General features: G+C 32.0%; 4 protein-coding genes across 6 annotated transcripts; 3 read left to right on the top strand and 1 right to left on the bottom strand.

Moving 5' to 3' along the window:
* Positions 1 to 45: 45 nt before the first annotated feature.
* Positions 46 to 3,893, top strand: LOC104781130 (purple acid phosphatase 21-like). Of its 2 annotated transcripts, XM_087511418.1 has the most exons (6): positions 46 to 178; positions 323 to 614; positions 1,253 to 1,647; positions 1,847 to 2,020; positions 2,366 to 2,454; positions 2,584 to 3,893. In XM_087511418.1, exons 2-6 carry the CDS (start codon positions 353 to 355, stop codon positions 2,777 to 2,779), a joined length of 1,116 nt encoding a protein of 371 aa, XP_087367544.1. In that variant the 5' UTR covers positions 46 to 178; positions 323 to 352; the 3' UTR covers positions 2,780 to 3,893. The 2 variants fall into 2 exon arrangements, with proteins under 2 accessions (XP_087367544.1, XP_010504025.2); XM_010505723.2 differs by lacking the exon at positions 46 to 178 and having other exon boundaries at positions 230 to 614.
* Positions 2,899 to 4,635, bottom strand: LOC104781132 (zinc finger A20 and AN1 domain-containing stress-associated protein 6). Of its 2 annotated transcripts, none has more exons than XM_010505725.2 (2): positions 3,947 to 4,635; positions 2,899 to 3,852 (listed from the first exon to the last, which is right to left on the bottom strand). In XM_010505725.2, exon 2 carries the CDS (start codon positions 3,784 to 3,786, stop codon positions 3,265 to 3,267), a length of 522 nt encoding a protein of 173 aa, XP_010504027.1. In that variant the 5' UTR covers positions 3,787 to 3,852; positions 3,947 to 4,635; the 3' UTR covers positions 2,899 to 3,264. The 2 variants fall into 2 exon arrangements, with proteins under 2 accessions (XP_010504027.1, XP_010504026.1); XM_010505724.2 differs by having other exon boundaries at positions 4,129 to 4,382.
* A 3,106-nt stretch (positions 4,636 to 7,741) lies between these two features.
* On the top strand, positions 7,742 to 8,271 carry LOC104781129 (uncharacterized). Its single transcript, XM_010505722.3, has one exon. The coding sequence runs from the start codon at positions 7,785 to 7,787 to the stop codon at positions 8,112 to 8,114; it is 330 nt and encodes a 109-aa protein (XP_010504024.2). The 5' UTR covers positions 7,742 to 7,784; the 3' UTR covers positions 8,115 to 8,271.
* Positions 8,272 to 13,245: 4,974 nt separating this feature from the next.
* On the top strand, positions 13,246 to 16,243 carry LOC104781128 (putative purple acid phosphatase 20). Its single transcript, XM_087511417.1, has 6 exons — positions 13,246 to 13,448; positions 14,402 to 14,705; positions 14,832 to 15,075; positions 15,335 to 15,665; positions 15,745 to 15,833; positions 15,932 to 16,243. The coding sequence occupies exons 1-6, from the start codon at positions 13,311 to 13,313 to the stop codon at positions 16,113 to 16,115; spliced, it is 1,290 nt and encodes a 429-aa protein (XP_087367543.1). The 5' UTR covers positions 13,246 to 13,310; the 3' UTR covers positions 16,116 to 16,243.
* Positions 16,244 to 16,578: the final 335 nt, after the last annotated feature.

Here is a 16,578-nt window from a genome sequence, read left to right as displayed (position 1 = left end):
ATCTTTGGTCTTTTAATTAGCTTTACTCTCTTCTTCTTTTCTCCGTTTGTATGTCAAGCTAACTATGATTCGAACTTCACCCGCCAGCCGCCTCGTCCCCTCTTCATTGTCTCACACGGGCGTTCAAATTTTCTCAATGTCCTCTTTGTTGCATTTATACGAGCGAACCATTTGAAACGTACGGGTTCTGCTGCCAATGCATGGCCTATCTCTTGCGTCCATGATAGGACATAAAATTAGCCTCTAAAATTAGTTTCTCTTGTTAACCAAAAATAAAGTTGTGTATTGGTTTAACGTTGCATTGATCATATATTAATTATAGGTGCACGTATCATTGGCGGGTAAAGACCACATGAGGGTAACATACATTACAGACGACAAGCATGTGGCATCGATGGTGGAGTATGGTAAACGTCCGAAAAAGTACGACAGAAAAACCTCCGGAGAATCCACTTCTTACAGATTCTTCTTTTACAGTTCCGGAAAGATCCACCATGTCAAGATTGGTCCTCTTCAACCCAACACCAAATACTATTACCGTTGCGGAGGCCACGGTGACGAATATTCTTTCAAAACCCCTCCATCCAAATTTCCTATAGAATTCGCTGTAGCTGGTAATAAATAGTTCCTTCTCTAACTGTGTCTACTCTTCATTTTCTCACTGTTTTGTCATTGATTGGGGTTCAAGATTTTTTTAAGACTGGTGCATAGGATGTCCCTTTTTGGAACGTGGAAGGTCTAATTGCCTATGTGGCCGTTGACCGCTGATTGGTCCATATAGTCATATGATCGTTCGGACATACCGAATCTGATCATAAATTGTTATAATCAATTAGTCATATTTTAATTAGTTCAAATGAATTATCAGAGACGGAGACAGACCATATAGATTATTAGTCTATATATAGGATTAATTCTACCTATATAACCAAATATTTGACTAAATATCTTTATGCAATAGCATGCAAACCGTGCGGGAAGTAATTACATGTATTCCACTTTTTATACATGTCCACAACTTTCTCGTTGGAGTTTATTTGTTTTTAAGTATACGCCAAATATAATCTCAAGCTTTTATAGTTTTATACACGTCTCATCTTTTTCTTCTATCTATTGTTGATTGTCCGTGCATGTTGGTTTTAACTCAAATGTTAGTAGTGGGGTTGAGTTGATGATAGTTTTTTGTGATTCCTAAAGTGAACACTAATAATGATTACTTACGAAAACACCGGTTATTGATGGGAAAATGAAGGTGACTTAGGCCAAACCGATTGGACAATAAGGACGTTAGATCAGATGATGAAACGGGATTTTGATGTCTTCCTACTTCCCGGTGACCTCTCCTACGCAGACACCCACCAGCCACTTTGGGACTCCTTTGGCCGCCTCTTAGAGACACTGGCTAGCACCCGCCCATGGATGGTCACGGAGGGAAACCACGAGATCGAGTCTTTCCCGATCGAAGAACACATAAGCTTCAAGTCATATAATGCGCGATGGCTCATGCCTCACGCTGAGAGCCTCTCTCGCTCCAATCTTTACTATTCTTTTGATGTAGCCGGCGTTCACACGGTTATGCTTGGTTCTTACACCCCCTTTGACTCCCACTCAGATCAGTATAAGTGGCTCCATGCCGATTTAAGAAAGGTAACTAGTTGGGATATAAATGAACTTTTGCGCTATTTGTTTGTAACATTTCTAAGTTAGTCATTGCGAAGACTAGTCTGGATTTTTACATGAGATCATTATGTTTTAGTTCTTGAAAAAAAAAATCATAATAAACTTGAATTCAACTGTTTCTCTATTTCTTGAAAAGTATTTTTTTTTTTGTGTGTGTGTGAGGGAGGTTGACCGTAAAAAGACGCCGTGGTTGGTGGCGGTGATGCACGCACCATGGTACAGCACAAACAAGGCGCATTATGGTTCTGGAGAGAAAATGAGAAAGGCCCTTGAGAGTTTGCTCTATCGTGCTCAAGTAGATATCGTCTTTGCCGGCCACGTTCATACCTATGAACGTTTCGTAAGTACCTCCCATCATCAATAACTTATTTTTAAAAAATTTAATGGCTAGAATGAAGTAAATATTGTCAAGTACACATGTTTTCAACTTAAATATTATTGTCAATACTTTTACGGAATGAATTTATGTATGATTTTATTTAGTGGTTTACTGTTTTAGAAATCATGTGAACTATACTTGCATGCATATATGCCGTTTCTCATAATTATACGGTTAATTAATTGTTACCAATATTATGTAGGGAAAATATTTTCGTACTTAATATCGTTTGATATTCATGCTTAGTAAAATTTTTTAAAAAACCGACTCTTTTACTTTATTAATTGCAAATTATGAATGATGTAGAAGCCGGTATACAACAAGAAAGCCGACCCATGTGGACCAATGTACATAACCATAGGTGACGGAGGCAACCTAGAAGGTCTTGCTTTACGGTATGTCACCTCCCACTAATAATAATTAATTACTAATCTAAGTTATACACTATGTTTTTCCACCCAATTAAAAATTGTTTTGGTTAATTTAAAACTGGTTTGTATAAGCAAAAACTTTAAAATAAACAGGTTCCATAAGCCACAGTCACCTTTGTCGGCATTCCGTGAATCGAGTTTTGGACATGGGAGATTAAAGATCACAGACAATAAACGAGCACACTGGTCGTGGCATAGAAACAACGACGAGATGTCAGTTATTGCGGATGAATTATCGTTTGAAAGCCCTAGAGCATCATCACATTGTCGTCGATCAAAATCGTTTTAGATGGTAAGCTCTAAAATCCACCCATACTCCTATATCATCTTTTGTGGTTGCGAATGTGAATAAAAAAAAAAAACTTTGTACACGCGAAAAGCTACACAATAAAATAAAAATAAAAAAAATGAAAAAGCCAACGCGAATAATCTTTTATTTCTTTCAGAGAGAGAAGAAAAGGAGAAATTAAAATTAAGGAAAGCGAAAGCGTCTCCATCCTAAAACCACATGACACGTGTCCCTTTTGATTGATACTAATATTTTTAAAAATACATAAAAATCTTATACAATAATATATATATATAAAAAACCCAATCGAACGGCTGAGATCAAATCAACACCATCGGGTAATTTTGTTTTTGTTTTTTTTTTTGTGTCGGGAGGAAGGAAGGAGGGGAGGGGAGCGGAGGCGGAGCCAATGCGCGTTTTTGGGGAAAGACTCGGAGGGAGGAAAAGTCAACGCATTCGCAAACGAACGGTTCAGATCTCATCTCTCAAATCTTCTGAAGCTTAGCTGCTTTAACCAAAGGATTCGCTTTAGCGATCTCCTCACGCCCAGCCGATTTGAAATCGTAGGTGCATCCGTGTACCTCCGGGTACCTATGAGCACCACAAAACGTCGTACCGCACCGGCAATTGAATCCTGTTAACCCGACCCGTTTCCTACACGTCGTGCATCGGTTCGGCGGTTTTTTCTCCGGTATGTCTAGCTTGGGTGAAGGATTTTGGAGGAGAGTAGGGATGATGATCTGAGGAGAAGAAGAAGAAGAAGAAGAAGAGACGGAGGCGATCTCTTCCGATGACGACGGAGGTGAAACGGAGAGAGGAGAAGAATCGACGGTGGATTTGTTGATGGAGGAGGAGGAGGAGGATTGTTGTTGTTGTTGTTGTTTGAGGCAGAGATCGCCGTAGCAATTGGAACAAAGATTCATGGTGGCGGAGCTGCCGAGGAAGCCACAGTTGTTAACACAGAGACGGTTGCTTTCTGGTGTTTGACATCGATGCTCTTCCGCCATAAGATCTTTCTTTAATATCGTCGATGATCAAAGGCTCGTCGTTGAAATATTTTTTTAAAGAAGTATCTGTAAAAAAAAACGTAAAAAGATTTGATTAGTTTAACAAATCTACAGAAATTAAAGAAAGACGAGAAATAAACAGAAAAAAAAAAAAACGAACCGGTTCTGGTCACCGAGAAAAGATAAAGTTTCCTCTGTTTTCTCTCGGCAACCAAAAGTAGAAAAAAAAAACAGAAATGAAACAAAGAAAGATGCGAAAAAGTTTTATCAAAAAGAAAGAAAGAGAGAGAGAGAGAGAGAGGTGAGAAAAAGAAGGAGATGAGGAGAGAGAGAGAGCTTTACCTGTTCTTGAGATAAGAGAAGTTTCAGTGATCGATGATGAAACTATTGGGAAGAGAAAAATATAAAAGTTATAAACAGAGAGAGAGAGAGAGAGAGAGAGAGAGAGAGAAGGAAACTACGGCGAATAGAGAGAGACGACGACGACGCAGACGCTGCTTGCTGAAACAGTTAAATAGCAAAAATTATTAACGGTTTTTTTTTATATTATTTTTATGTTTTGAGTTATTTATTAACTAAAATGTATGTTTGGAACTAGTATAATCTAATTAGTGGTTGTAATGAAAAACTAATTATCTATTATTACCGGTAATGAAATTGCACTATTGGGAAAACAATCATATCTTTTTATATTTTTGATTGATTTTTAAAATGTCGTCATGTTGGTGTCATTTTATTGTATATTTTTTTCGTATTACTAGTATATACAGTATTCTGGTTTTACTTTTAGTTTACGGTTGATTTTTCATTTTCTACGAACAAAAATAAATAAAAATAAATGCTCTTTCCCCTACAAGAAAAAAAAAAGAAAAGAAAACTCAATTATATATGGGGTCAAACTTTCGGACCGTGTGAAAGTCATAACGTGTTTGATAGATATAATACCTTTGTAAAGAAGAAGAAGAAGGACCCACTTGAGATCTTTTCTCTTTTGTCAACTTGGGATTTTAATCTTACCAATCGTCGTTTCTAGTAGTATTACATTTTTTTTTCGGTTGGGAAACAAATTTGGACGGTCGAGTAATATTTTTGATCATGTTTCTAAGGTATTATTAAAACCTCTAATAATGATCAATTTGATACTTTGGAAGTGGGGAAATGATGTACGCAAGCCGTTGATTGGGTTTGGTTAATTACGATTTAAATATCACAAGATAATTGTTTAGAATGTTTATTAGTAGGGGAACGAACAATTATTTGTGTCTTCAGACTTTATTTTTGTTTTAAATAATTATTTTCATTAGGTGAAAGCATCCATCCAATATGATATCGGAATGTGATGTAGAAGATGATGAGATAAGTACTGGTTTTATTTTATACTTAAAAAAAAAAAAATCGCATTGCAAATAACTAACAAACATTCGATTCGACAAACTTCAACAAATACATTAGTGACTAGTTATTTAAACCTTTGTAAGATGCATGTTTAAAACAATTCTTCGATTATTTAAACCATTTTGTTCACTTCTCTTTATTTTAGCCAATGAAAATATGACATCTTATAATACATTTAAGAACTTATTTATTCACTTCTTTATAAAATAAGGAAACAAAATCTGTATATATTATTATAAAATTAAAAACTTCAACCGTTTATTTATAAACTCAAACTGATATATAATTTCATTCTAATTGTAAAATCTAAACCTAACCATCACATTTGTAAACCCAAACCGACATAGAATTTCCTTCTAATTGTAAAATCTAAACCCTAACCATCTCATTTGTAAACCCAAACCGACATATAATTTCGTTCTACTTATAAAATCTAAACTTTAACCATCTCATTTATAAACTCAACCGATATATAATTTTGTTTTAATTGTAAAATCTAAACTCTAACCACTTCATTTGTAAACCCAAACCGATATATAATTTTGTTTGAATTAATTGTAAAATTTAAACCCTAATCACCTTATTTGTAAATCAAAATTGATACATCCTTTTATTTTAATTGTAAAATCTAAACCAAGTCAATAATTATTTTTCTTTAAAAAATATTATACAGAATTTGTTTTCTTAATATGTATTGCTTTTTAATTTAATTTTAATTTATTTTTTTAAACAAGATAATGTATAGAAGATTCTGATTGATTGAAAAGGAAGAAGTGAACAACAAAGTTCACCTTAGGAGTGAACCTAAGTATTTCTCATGTTTAAATGCAAACACTATTTTATTCTCAAATCACGTTTCCATTAACTTTTGATTCGTCTAAACTACAAGAATGAGAGAATACACAATTTGAAACATGCATCTAAACACTAGAAGCTGTCACATCAAAATTAAAGTTTAAGTATGATTTATCTTAAGTTTAATCAATAATAGAGGAGATGTTACCAGAAAATATGTAAATCGTAAGAAAAGTAGAATGGAAAATAATCAAAAATTGCAACTATAAAAAAATAATCAAAAATTGCAACTATCAAAAACGAGTGATGATAAGTGAAGCGACGATAAAGGAGGAAGGAAACGAGTGACGGGCAAGTGGAGGCATGACACGAGGCAATACAACATGAGGAGTAAAAACGAGGCGATATTAAATACTATAATCCCAACAAGTAGGCATTTGGCCCAAGGTTGGCATTAGCCAATATCAACTAGAAATGTCTCAATTTTTTTTTATACTCTTACATCGAATATTTTATCAATTGTAAGTAGTTTGTAAAATGATGTTAATTATAGTTAATTAATAATTTTAATGTAATTAGGGAAGTAGAAAAAATGTGTGTAAAGATAAAGATTTGTAAGAACAGGCTGGAAGGAAGAGGAGCCAAAATGGAAGTCCAGCCTTTCTCTTTATCCCAATAGTACACTCTTTCTAGCTTATCTTCCTCTATTTCTATTCAATTAGATTAAACTACAACATCATATATAGTACTAGTAGTACTGTCCAACGAAGCTACTTATCAACACGTGCCATACTTTTATCCTTAGAGCTATGGGCAACAAAATACATATTTTAGTTGGAGAAGAAAACAAAAGTTTCATATTATGATAGTAGTTGATCAGGATCGTCATATATAGAAGATTTAACGAAATATTTTGAAATAACATATAGAGCTGATATAATAAAAGCTGGTCACAGATAGCTGATCTCATAAGATCATATTACTATGATAGGCTCTCTTTTCAATTTAAATAAAATAAGCTTTTGATTGTAAAAAAAAAGAGAAGCTTTTACCTACTTTCTTTTTAGATAATTTGTTAGGAAAACTTTGCATCTTTTAGCTTGATTGGGCTTGGCCCATGGATGGTGTTCTATTCAATATGATGGAGATTTAGTTGATTGTAAGAACCTCATGTGATCTTTAGCAAATATTTGATTTGAACTTTGAAGTAGCATTTAAGAAAATCTTTTATAATGTGAAAAAAATATATACACAATTTCTTTGTAAAGTTCGCTTAGTAAACTATTACTTTGATCTTCTATATTTAGAACACATATTTTTTGAAAATTTCCAATTACCATGTTTTAAACAGAACGCTTCCGCAGTTTATTTTGAATATAATTTAACATTTATTCAAAAAAAATATATTTAGAGCACTAAACGTTTTTGTAATTTAAATATACAGTAGATAAATATTAGCGGATACTATATAGACGTGTTTAGTCTAGATTTAAAAATTGGATTATTCACAACCATTTGGTCAACTTAATTATTTAAACTTAAATTAGAGTATTTGTCTAGTAGTAATTAAGAGATGAACGGGAAGGATTCAAAGACAAGTCACCTAACACAAAAAGAACCTGCAACATTAACTATCAACCGTCTCAACTCCCGCCAATATTCATACCAACTCCAACAACATATAATCTTTTTCTAATCAAACTTAATCCATACACACATCTAATACAACATATATATCAATCCACAAAACCCTTCTCGTATAATCACCAAATCTTTCCCTTGAAACAAATCCCTAAAGAGATTTCAGAATGGGTAAGAGTTCTTCCATGGTAGTAGCAGAGAAGTTCTCTTGGTACTGCACGGTGTTTGCTGCCATGATGCTATTGATGAACTTCTTCCACGTAGTAGAGGAGGGTTCCACGGAGATCATGCAGAAACAACAGCCGTCGATGATGATCGCCGGATATCCTGATCGACGGCCAGCATGCGATGAGATATATGAGGTGAAAGAAGGAGATACGTTACAGACGATAAGTGAGAAGTGTGGAGATCCTTACATCGTTGAAGGGAATCCTCATATACATGACCACGATGATCTTTTCCCGGGACTTCTCATTAGAATCACTCCTACGTTTTAATCTCAAGTGATTCTTGATGTATTTATAAATCTGTTACGAATGAGTTTTTGTTTTTTTTTGACGTACGTGTGATTATGAGATCTCTGCTGGGAAATATCGTATTAGTAGTTGTATAACATATGATTCTACAATTAAAAAACTTTGGTGGATTGCAAAATTCGGATTATATTATTTAAGTCAAATTTACGTACCAATGAACCAAAAAAAATTCATAATATTGACTTTGATTTTGTTGTTGTTTAATCTGATTTGATTACTACCATTAGAAATTTAGAAGTGGTGATACTTACAAAGCATAACTACGTATGGGAGGATTAGTTGGAAAAATGATAAATCTAAAATTTAAGTTAATGGAGCACTGGAGGAAACATATGACGACGTACCTCATTCGAGACGTCGTACACAATTCCACCCAATTTTCGATGTGATTTTTAAATTTATAATTACTAAGTTAGACCCTCCCTATGCTGCAGGATACTATATCAAATTATTGAAAAATATATATATATATATATATATATATATATATTTAAAATTAGATTAATTGTATAAACAGTGGTTTATCCAATAATAAGATATAAAAATATACTAATAAAATTAAAAAAATAGAGAAATCACAAATAGCCTAACTAAACTTAATGTATGTTTTTATTTTTTATTTACCTTTTGTGAGACATATATTAGTGTAATTTGAATTTGTGGTGTTTTTTTTTTTGCAGTTTATACAAATTTAACCACATAATTGTTATATAGTATTTCTTTTGTTGTTATAAAATTTATTATTTGTAAAAGTACATAGACATATTTTTACTTTAGTCTCATTTTGTGTATTATTTAATATTATTAGGCATTTGTAAAAATACCATTTTTCAATACCTTTTTGCAAATATACTTCTCTAATTGCCCATTTTTAATAATACAGTTTTTTTTAATATACAAAATGACTCAATTATAAACTCTAGACTCCAAATATTAAATCATACTTCTTAAAACTATACCCTAAAGTAAAATAGAAAACCCAAACCTAAAAAATCAATTTAACACATCGTAATTATGCAAAAGAGGACAAAAATGAAAATGACAAAAAGAAAATGATATTTTTGAGAAAGAGTATCTATAAAAAGGTATTACTAACATTTTCGCATATTATTATACTTATGTTGAATAGCATAGCAATTAGGTTGATTGTCAAAGTAAAGTCACTGATTTTAAACTAAAATATAAAACTTTCAATTCTGGAACTTAAATATTGTTCAATTTATCATTAGTTGGTGTTCTTATATATAAAATCACTATCAACACTAATCTCAAACTTTATTTTATTTATTTGTTGTGGGAGATATATTAATGTAGCTTGATTTTATGGTGTATTATTTTTGTAGTTTATACAAATTTAATCACATAATTTTTATATAGTTTTTTGTTCTGAGAGAAGTTATTTAATTCTATTTTTTGTTCTTTTTTTTTAAAAAAAAATCTATTTGTTTTGTTTGATAATAATTCCATGTAAGTCAATATACACATACATAGTTTTACTTTAGTTTGGTTTTGTGTTATTCGTGGTTAATCTTAATTTATATTCTATTTGTATTATATTATTATTTTATTTGTATTATATTTATATTTGACTAATATTATACTTTACTAATATGATACTTATGTTGAATTGATTTAATTATTATACTTGGTTAACATTAGCATATTTTTAAAAGTTATAAATGATTTACTAATTTATTTATATTTAAGCTATAATTTTAAACTTTAATTTTTGGAAAATATTGATAGACATACAATGATTAATAATATACTTAGTTGATATTATTATATTTTTGAAAATTGTAAATGATTTTTTAATTTAGTTTAAATTTAGGCTATAAATTTAAACATTTGTTTTCTATAAATTTAAACATGTGTTTTCTAAAATTATTGATGATGTTTATCTTATAATTTAATTGGTTACACAATTTAAATGATGTGTTAGTTCCTAAAAATTTAGAAATGCTGATGCGGAACAGAAAATAATTATTATTGACCGAGAGATATGAGCTGTATTAATGAAATGTTTTTATTGGTAAACAAAGCAGCTTAGTATTTAACCAAAATGCTGATTTGTAAGCATTCGAGAGAAATATATTGTGTTTTTATTGTATTGATAATTTTAAAAGTTTGGTATTAATAAGACTAATTTATAGTTGATGTATTCTTATAATTAGTGATGTCTGTATATGAAAATCTAATTATTTTAAAAAGACAGAAATTAATTGTTATATTTTGCCAAATTAAGAGAATCCTTTATCCTATAAAGCATAAGTCACATGTCCAATAAGATTAAGCCACATCAAAAAAAATTATTTTGTTTTTAAAAATCAAAATTTTTTCAAATGATCGTGTAGAGAAGAGAGGATAAAAAAACATTAGATATTTTGAAACTGACCTTCTTCTTCCCTACGATCTATAATTCTACGCTTCCTAAGAATGGAACAAAATGAATTTCCAAAATTGATGTGTATGTTGATATTCACGGACATGGGCCACAAAACCAAAAGTAAGTATTGCTGTCTAGATCGAGATTGATTGTTTTTTTGTCTTTGTCTTTCTATTTACAATTTCTGTTTTCAGATTTCACAAGTTTGGCTCTTAGTTTGTTCATCGTGGTTTTGTATATTCATCAAATTCTGAGTTTCATATAATTTATATGTTCAAAATTATGAATTGACATGTGGATTTGTAGGTTCAGATTAAAAAAATCAAATCTCCAGTTATGCCACTTGAGATTTTACACAGCTTTCCTTCAAAATAAGTCTGGAAGCAGAACCATGTGAAATTAGCGTTGGATTGTCCTTACAATTCTATTTTTTTTTCTATCCGTATGTCTCTCTGTATTTTATTTCATCCAAAACATTTCATCAATTTTACCAAAAAAAAAAACATTTCGTCAACTTCTCTTTCTCCTACAAGAAAGAAGCTTCTAACGTGAGACATATATTTTTCTCTATAGTTAGTATCAGATTGTGTGAAAATGATGTTTAAGTGAACTGACCATTTCTCAATTTTGTATTAGTTTAGGAAATGTCGAATGAAGAAAAGAGAATAGACCAAAAAAAAAAAAAAAAAAATCAAGGCTAAGAACGTAAGTTTCAATCTTTAGTTACTCTCTTTCTTTGTTTTTTTTTTTCTGTTTTGTTTATTATGTTAATTTTTCATAAAGGATTCAATCCTTTTTTTTCTTGCAGATTGCGATATCTATTGCAGCAGAGGCGAATACATATCAGATGGTTAAGCCATATCGGGACTTCCATATACAGAGACTAGAAAAGAAGCAGAGCGCGCGAGTTGCAGGCTTGATTGGAGAAAGAGCTTGATAGAACTAAAAGGTCTGTTTAATTCTGGACAAGTTCTGATTTTCTGTTGGCAGTCATTTGAGTTGAAAATATGTTTATTTACTATTAACAGTTTGTATATATGAATGGTAAGGGAATCGCTATTAAACTCAAGGATCAAAATTAAGATAGATGATTTTTTTTTGCTGAATGGTAACTTCTTTCTTATGTCCGTTGTGGTTTTTGATATCTGTTTGTTGTTGCAGAGATCAAAACACATTCAAAACTTCTTTTGTTGTTGTTGGTTCAAAGATATACGGTTTGGATGGTGTTTACAGTTTTGGTGTGACTTCGAATGTGTTAGCCATTGATTGTACGTACGTCTCATACGGTGCAGCCTGTCTCCCTCATTCCTAGGCCTATTGGTGATACAATCCCACCCTCATCGACAAAATCTACGTAATCGGAGAGTGTTTAGGTCATCGGAGGATAAAGAAGGTCATGGTGCTTAATACAGAGAGAAAATGTGAGAGCTTGAGGCTGATGACTAAGCCAGCCATGAAGATAGGTCAAACGTAGTCTGGTTGTGTGGTGGTGGAGGGTAAAATTTACATAAGAGATCCAACGAATAACTTTGTTTAAGGTCTAAAGGTAGAAGATGTGAAATGGATGAGATTCTAAATTCTAAGAAGTGGGAGTATGCATATGTTGTTGACGATATTTTGTATAACTACTACTCCATGATTCTTAAGAACAGATTAAAAGCGTATAGTTGATACAAAGCACAAGTGTTGGGAGTCGTAAAAGGAGTGGAACTTTCACTTATGGTTTTTTGGTGATGCTAGCTGGTATTATTGTTTGATGCACAAACTTTCGTTTTTAAAACATGGGTAGATGCATCATCACGTATTAAGGCTTTTGTTTATGCAACAGGTTTTTTCCCCTCCAATTTTTGTGATGATGCGATGATTTTTTTAGAGACCAATATTTATTTTTTTTATTTGTTTAGGTATTTCATTTGACAGTAATAACATTTTAAATATAATTAGTTGTTAAAAATCAAACATTTTTAAGTTAGAAAAATAATTTCCCGTACGTTCCCACAAAAAAAATAATTTCCAGTACGTAGTATGGGTCTAATACTAGTAATAAATAATTTGAAATAAAATGGAATAAATATTGTGACATTTTAATTTCCTGACATGGCAAAAGAAATGTAATTATCTTCTTCTCTCTAAATTATTATTTAGTTCAAAGGCAATATAAATGTCTTAAGTAAATAATTTTTATAAGGTTATGCATTGTTTTATTAGATACTTGAATTCATGTGAGATCGGTCGCAAAGGTGGTGTTATAACCAATTGACTGTAGACACTTCTCTAAATCGCATAATTTTAGGTGAGATTTAAAATAATTTTATAATAGATCATATCAATTTCCCTAAAATCATATAAAAATCCAGAAAAAACTCAAATCAATTGGAAATATTAGATTGAATACACCTCCCTTAAATATAAAAATTCAAAAAACTCAAATCACTTAGAAATATTAGATTGAATACACCTTCCTTAGATATTTCCCCCTCCCCCAAATATAGAATCATTTATATGCATGTAGGTTCCGAATATGTGACAAATTCGAGTTATCTGTAATTGCTTTCACAATTTTTTTCTTAATTAATGCACATTTACAAATTACTAAGTTTTTTATGGGTCAAATACATTTCCCAATTTTCAAAACTTCCCAAAACTAAAAAAAGAAAGAAAAGAAAAAGGATTAGTATATAAACACCATGTCCATTCATTCTTTTTTTTTCTTTGTCAAAGGTCATCCTTGTTCTATTCTTCTTTCCCCATCTCTATCTCTCACCGTTAGAATGGTGAAGGTTTGGGGTTTGGTGGCGATAGTGCTTATTGTTTTGGCCGAAAATGTCTTGTCTTATGATCGGCCGGGTCCTCGCCAAAATATAGTGATCCATCCTTCTAACGAAGATGATCCTACGTTCCCCGAACAGGTAATTTACATTCAAATCTGTATTTTCTGTTTATATTACTTATGTAAATCGTTTAAAGTAGGATTTTGACACGACAAGTCTCAAGACGTTATGTCGTTCACTCTTTAGATATTTGTGTGTTTTTCAAACATAAGCATGGATTTTAAGAAAACCTCTGTACCTTCGGCATCTTGGATATTGTAGTTTTTTTTCCTTAGACCTTCATAAAATAAATATTGCTCACAAGAAAAATTGTAAAAACTGTGTTATAATAATAGATCTGTTAAGTTTCTTAATCGTCTTAGAAAATTGTTACACGGAAGCATTTGTCATAATTAGGGGTGATTTTACACCAATATACACTGTACAAAAACACATGTTAATTGAATTGGACAGTGTTTACGCATTTTATTAACTACAAAACGTTGAATGGAGACATTTTGAGGCTTTGAGGGTGTCATTTTGAAGACATGCATTTCCACTCTCCAAAAATAATTTTCTTGACAGAATTAATTACCTTAGTTACCCATATATTTATACTAAATCCCAGTCAGATAGCTAATTATAATTGTGCCTACAAGGAAACATCCCCTCTATATGATCCTATTTGAATTGTAAAAATCAAAAATGATATGGGATATATATGATACACATCCGTAACTCAAATAAGATTTTGTTTCCACAGTAGTCAATCACAGTTTAAATGCAAAATTATTCAGAGATCCTCACCTAACATGTTAACATATGTTCTATGAAAGCACGGCAAATTCACCAACTTTGTCTTGTGTCTGTTAGATCCTTTCGTCACTCATCGGTTTTGCTTGTACGCTTTGTTACTTTCCTATTTTTTACTTTAATTACTTTTTTTTTAAATCTTATGCATTTTTTATTTACATCTTAAACTTTGGCTAAAAATTTGTTTCCAAGTTACTTACTATTGAGTTCGTGATGTTTAACTACAATTATAAATTCAGGTGCATATATCTCTGGTCGGGCAAGATAAAATGAGAATATCATGGATAACAAAACACCCAATCATACCATTCCCGAGTGTTGTATATGGCACAGTCTCGGGCAAATACGAAGGCTCGGCTAATGGAACATCGTCGTCGTACCACTACTTAAGGATCTACCGATCCGGCCTAATTAATGAAGTGGTTATAGGTCCATTAAAGCCCAATACAGTTTACTATTACAAATGTGGACGCCCAGATTCAACTCAAGAGTTCAGCTTCAGGACCCCTCCCTCTCAATTCCCCATCAAATTCGCCGTGTCTGGTAACACATTCCATGTTTCCTCTTCACTTCTTTCTATTGTCATTTTTTAAAATAAAGATTTATGTCACTTGTAAAATTATTTGTTATCTTTTTCATAATTTTGAATTTTTTGGATTAAAAATGAAGGTGACCTTGGGACAACTAAATGGACTAAATCAACATTGGAACATATATCGAAATGGGATCACGACGTTTTCATCTTGCCTGGTGATCTATCGTACGCTAACATGTTCCAACCCACATGGGACACTTTTGGTCGCTTGGTGCAGCCACTTGCAAGCCAACGACCTTGGATGGTCACTCAAGGCAACCACGAAGTCGAAAAAATACCTCTGTTACACCATACTTCCTTCACCGCTTATAACAAGAGGTAAATTATTTTGATTTTAGATTTAAGTAAATTATAAGGATTATGAGAGGAAATGAGGAAGAGAAAGAACCTCAAAACATATTTATTATATTAATTTTGGGAACTTCAGTATATATTATTGGCTTAGTTTTAGTTATTAAAATGAACTTTGTTATTACATACTATGTTTTGGTTAGAAAACAATTTTTTTTTTTTTTTTTTTGTGTTGATGAAAAAGGGTTTATCGCTAATTTTCGATATTTTTGTAAACACACACCAGGTGGCGCATGCCATTTGAAGAAAGTGGCTCGACCTCGAATTTGTACTATTCCTTCAACGTTTATGGAGTCCACTTTATCATGTTGGGGTCATACACAGATTTCAAGGCTGGCTCGGAGCAGTACCTATGGTTAGAAAATGATCTAAAAAAAGTCGACCGTAAGACCACACCTTGGTTGATGGCTGTGGTGCATGCCCCTTGGTACAACACCAACGAAGCCCACCAAGGAGAGAAAGAGAGTGTGGATATGAAAGAATCAATGGAAACCCTTCTTTATAAAGCACGCGTCGATTTGGTTTTTGCCGGTCACGTCCATGCTTACGAGCGTTTCGTAAGTCTGAAATGGTTTCATTTTATTTAAGAATTATATATATTTTGATATAGTTCTAATTGTGGATTTATTTTGACAGAATCGAGTGTACCAAGATAAGTTCGACAAATGTGGACCAGTTTATATTACCGTTGGGGATGGTGGCAATCTGGAAGGCCTTGCTACCGAGTAAGATCTTCGTCAACTGAGTTTTTTTATATAATTTTATTATAAAAACAATCGTGACATTAAAATTAATGATTTGATGATGTTTTTATAAATGATAGGTATAAAGATCCAAATCCCGAAATATCATTGTTCAGAGAAGCAAATTTTGGGCATGGTCAATTGGTGGTCGAGAATGCGACTCATGCACATTGGGAATGGCAGAGGAACGACGATGATGTCTCGGTCAAAAAGGATTCGATTTGGTTAACCAGTCTCTTAGCCGATTCATCTTGTCATATTTAGACCGTCTCGGTTCTTGTTCTTGAATCATATTGTTAGGACTTGTGCCTCATCATTGATAATATATGTTAAAGGTCGATGTGAATCGAAATTACTGAGACATATATGAATTGTATTGAGTATTCAGGACAGATAAATTTTTAATTATAAACAAATACATATAAAAAATGATAACACTTTATATATTAAGTTGTTATATTTATATTGGTTACTTTTCAACCTTTTTAGATTCTTATATTTGTTTTAAAATTCTTAGTCATATGACTCATATCAAACTGGATATAGTACAGTGCTTGGTGAATCATCAACATTTAAAAGACGATGACTTAAATGATCCAACATGTATAATAATAAGTAATACATTTAAAAAAAAAAAATACACTCTATAATAACATTGATCGATTCTAGAACAATTTTCCACGAAATTGCGACGACATCCACAATTATCTATTTGGAATTTCTGACT

The sequence above is a fragment of the Camelina sativa genome, chromosome 4 (genome assembly GCF_030686135.1).
Source record: "Camelina sativa cultivar CO46 ecotype springtype chromosome 4, ASM3068613v1".
Classification (NCBI taxonomy): domain Eukaryota; kingdom Viridiplantae; phylum Streptophyta; class Magnoliopsida; order Brassicales; family Brassicaceae; genus Camelina; species Camelina sativa.
This window is presented reverse-complemented; position numbering and strand designations above follow the sequence as displayed.

Coding starts and splice junctions, on each gene's coding strand:
- LOC104781129 (XM_010505722.3), top strand. CDS start 7,785: ATGGGTAAGAGTTCTTCCATGGTAGTAGCAGAGAAGTTCTCTTGGTAC.
- LOC104781130 (XM_087511418.1), top strand. CDS start 353: ATGAGGGTAACATACATTACAGACGACAAGCATGTGGCATCGATGGTG. Junction 615..1,252: donor TATAGAATTCGCTGTAGCTG/GTAATAAATAGT, acceptor GGGAAAATGAAG/GTGACTTAGGCCAAACCGAT. Junction 1,648..1,846: donor TCCATGCCGATTTAAGAAAG/GTAACTAGTTGG, acceptor TGTGTGAGGGAG/GTTGACCGTAAAAAGACGCC.
- LOC104781132 (XM_010505725.2), bottom strand. CDS start 3,786: ATGGCGGAAGAGCATCGATGTCAAACACCAGAAAGCAACCGTCTCTGT.
- LOC104781128 (XM_087511417.1), top strand. CDS start 13,311: ATGGTGAAGGTTTGGGGTTTGGTGGCGATAGTGCTTATTGTTTTGGCC. Junction 14,706..14,831: donor CATCAAATTCGCCGTGTCTG/GTAACACATTCC, acceptor TTAAAAATGAAG/GTGACCTTGGGACAACTAAA. Junction 15,834..15,931: donor CTGGAAGGCCTTGCTACCGA/GTAAGATCTTCG, acceptor TATAAATGATAG/GTATAAAGATCCAAATCCCG.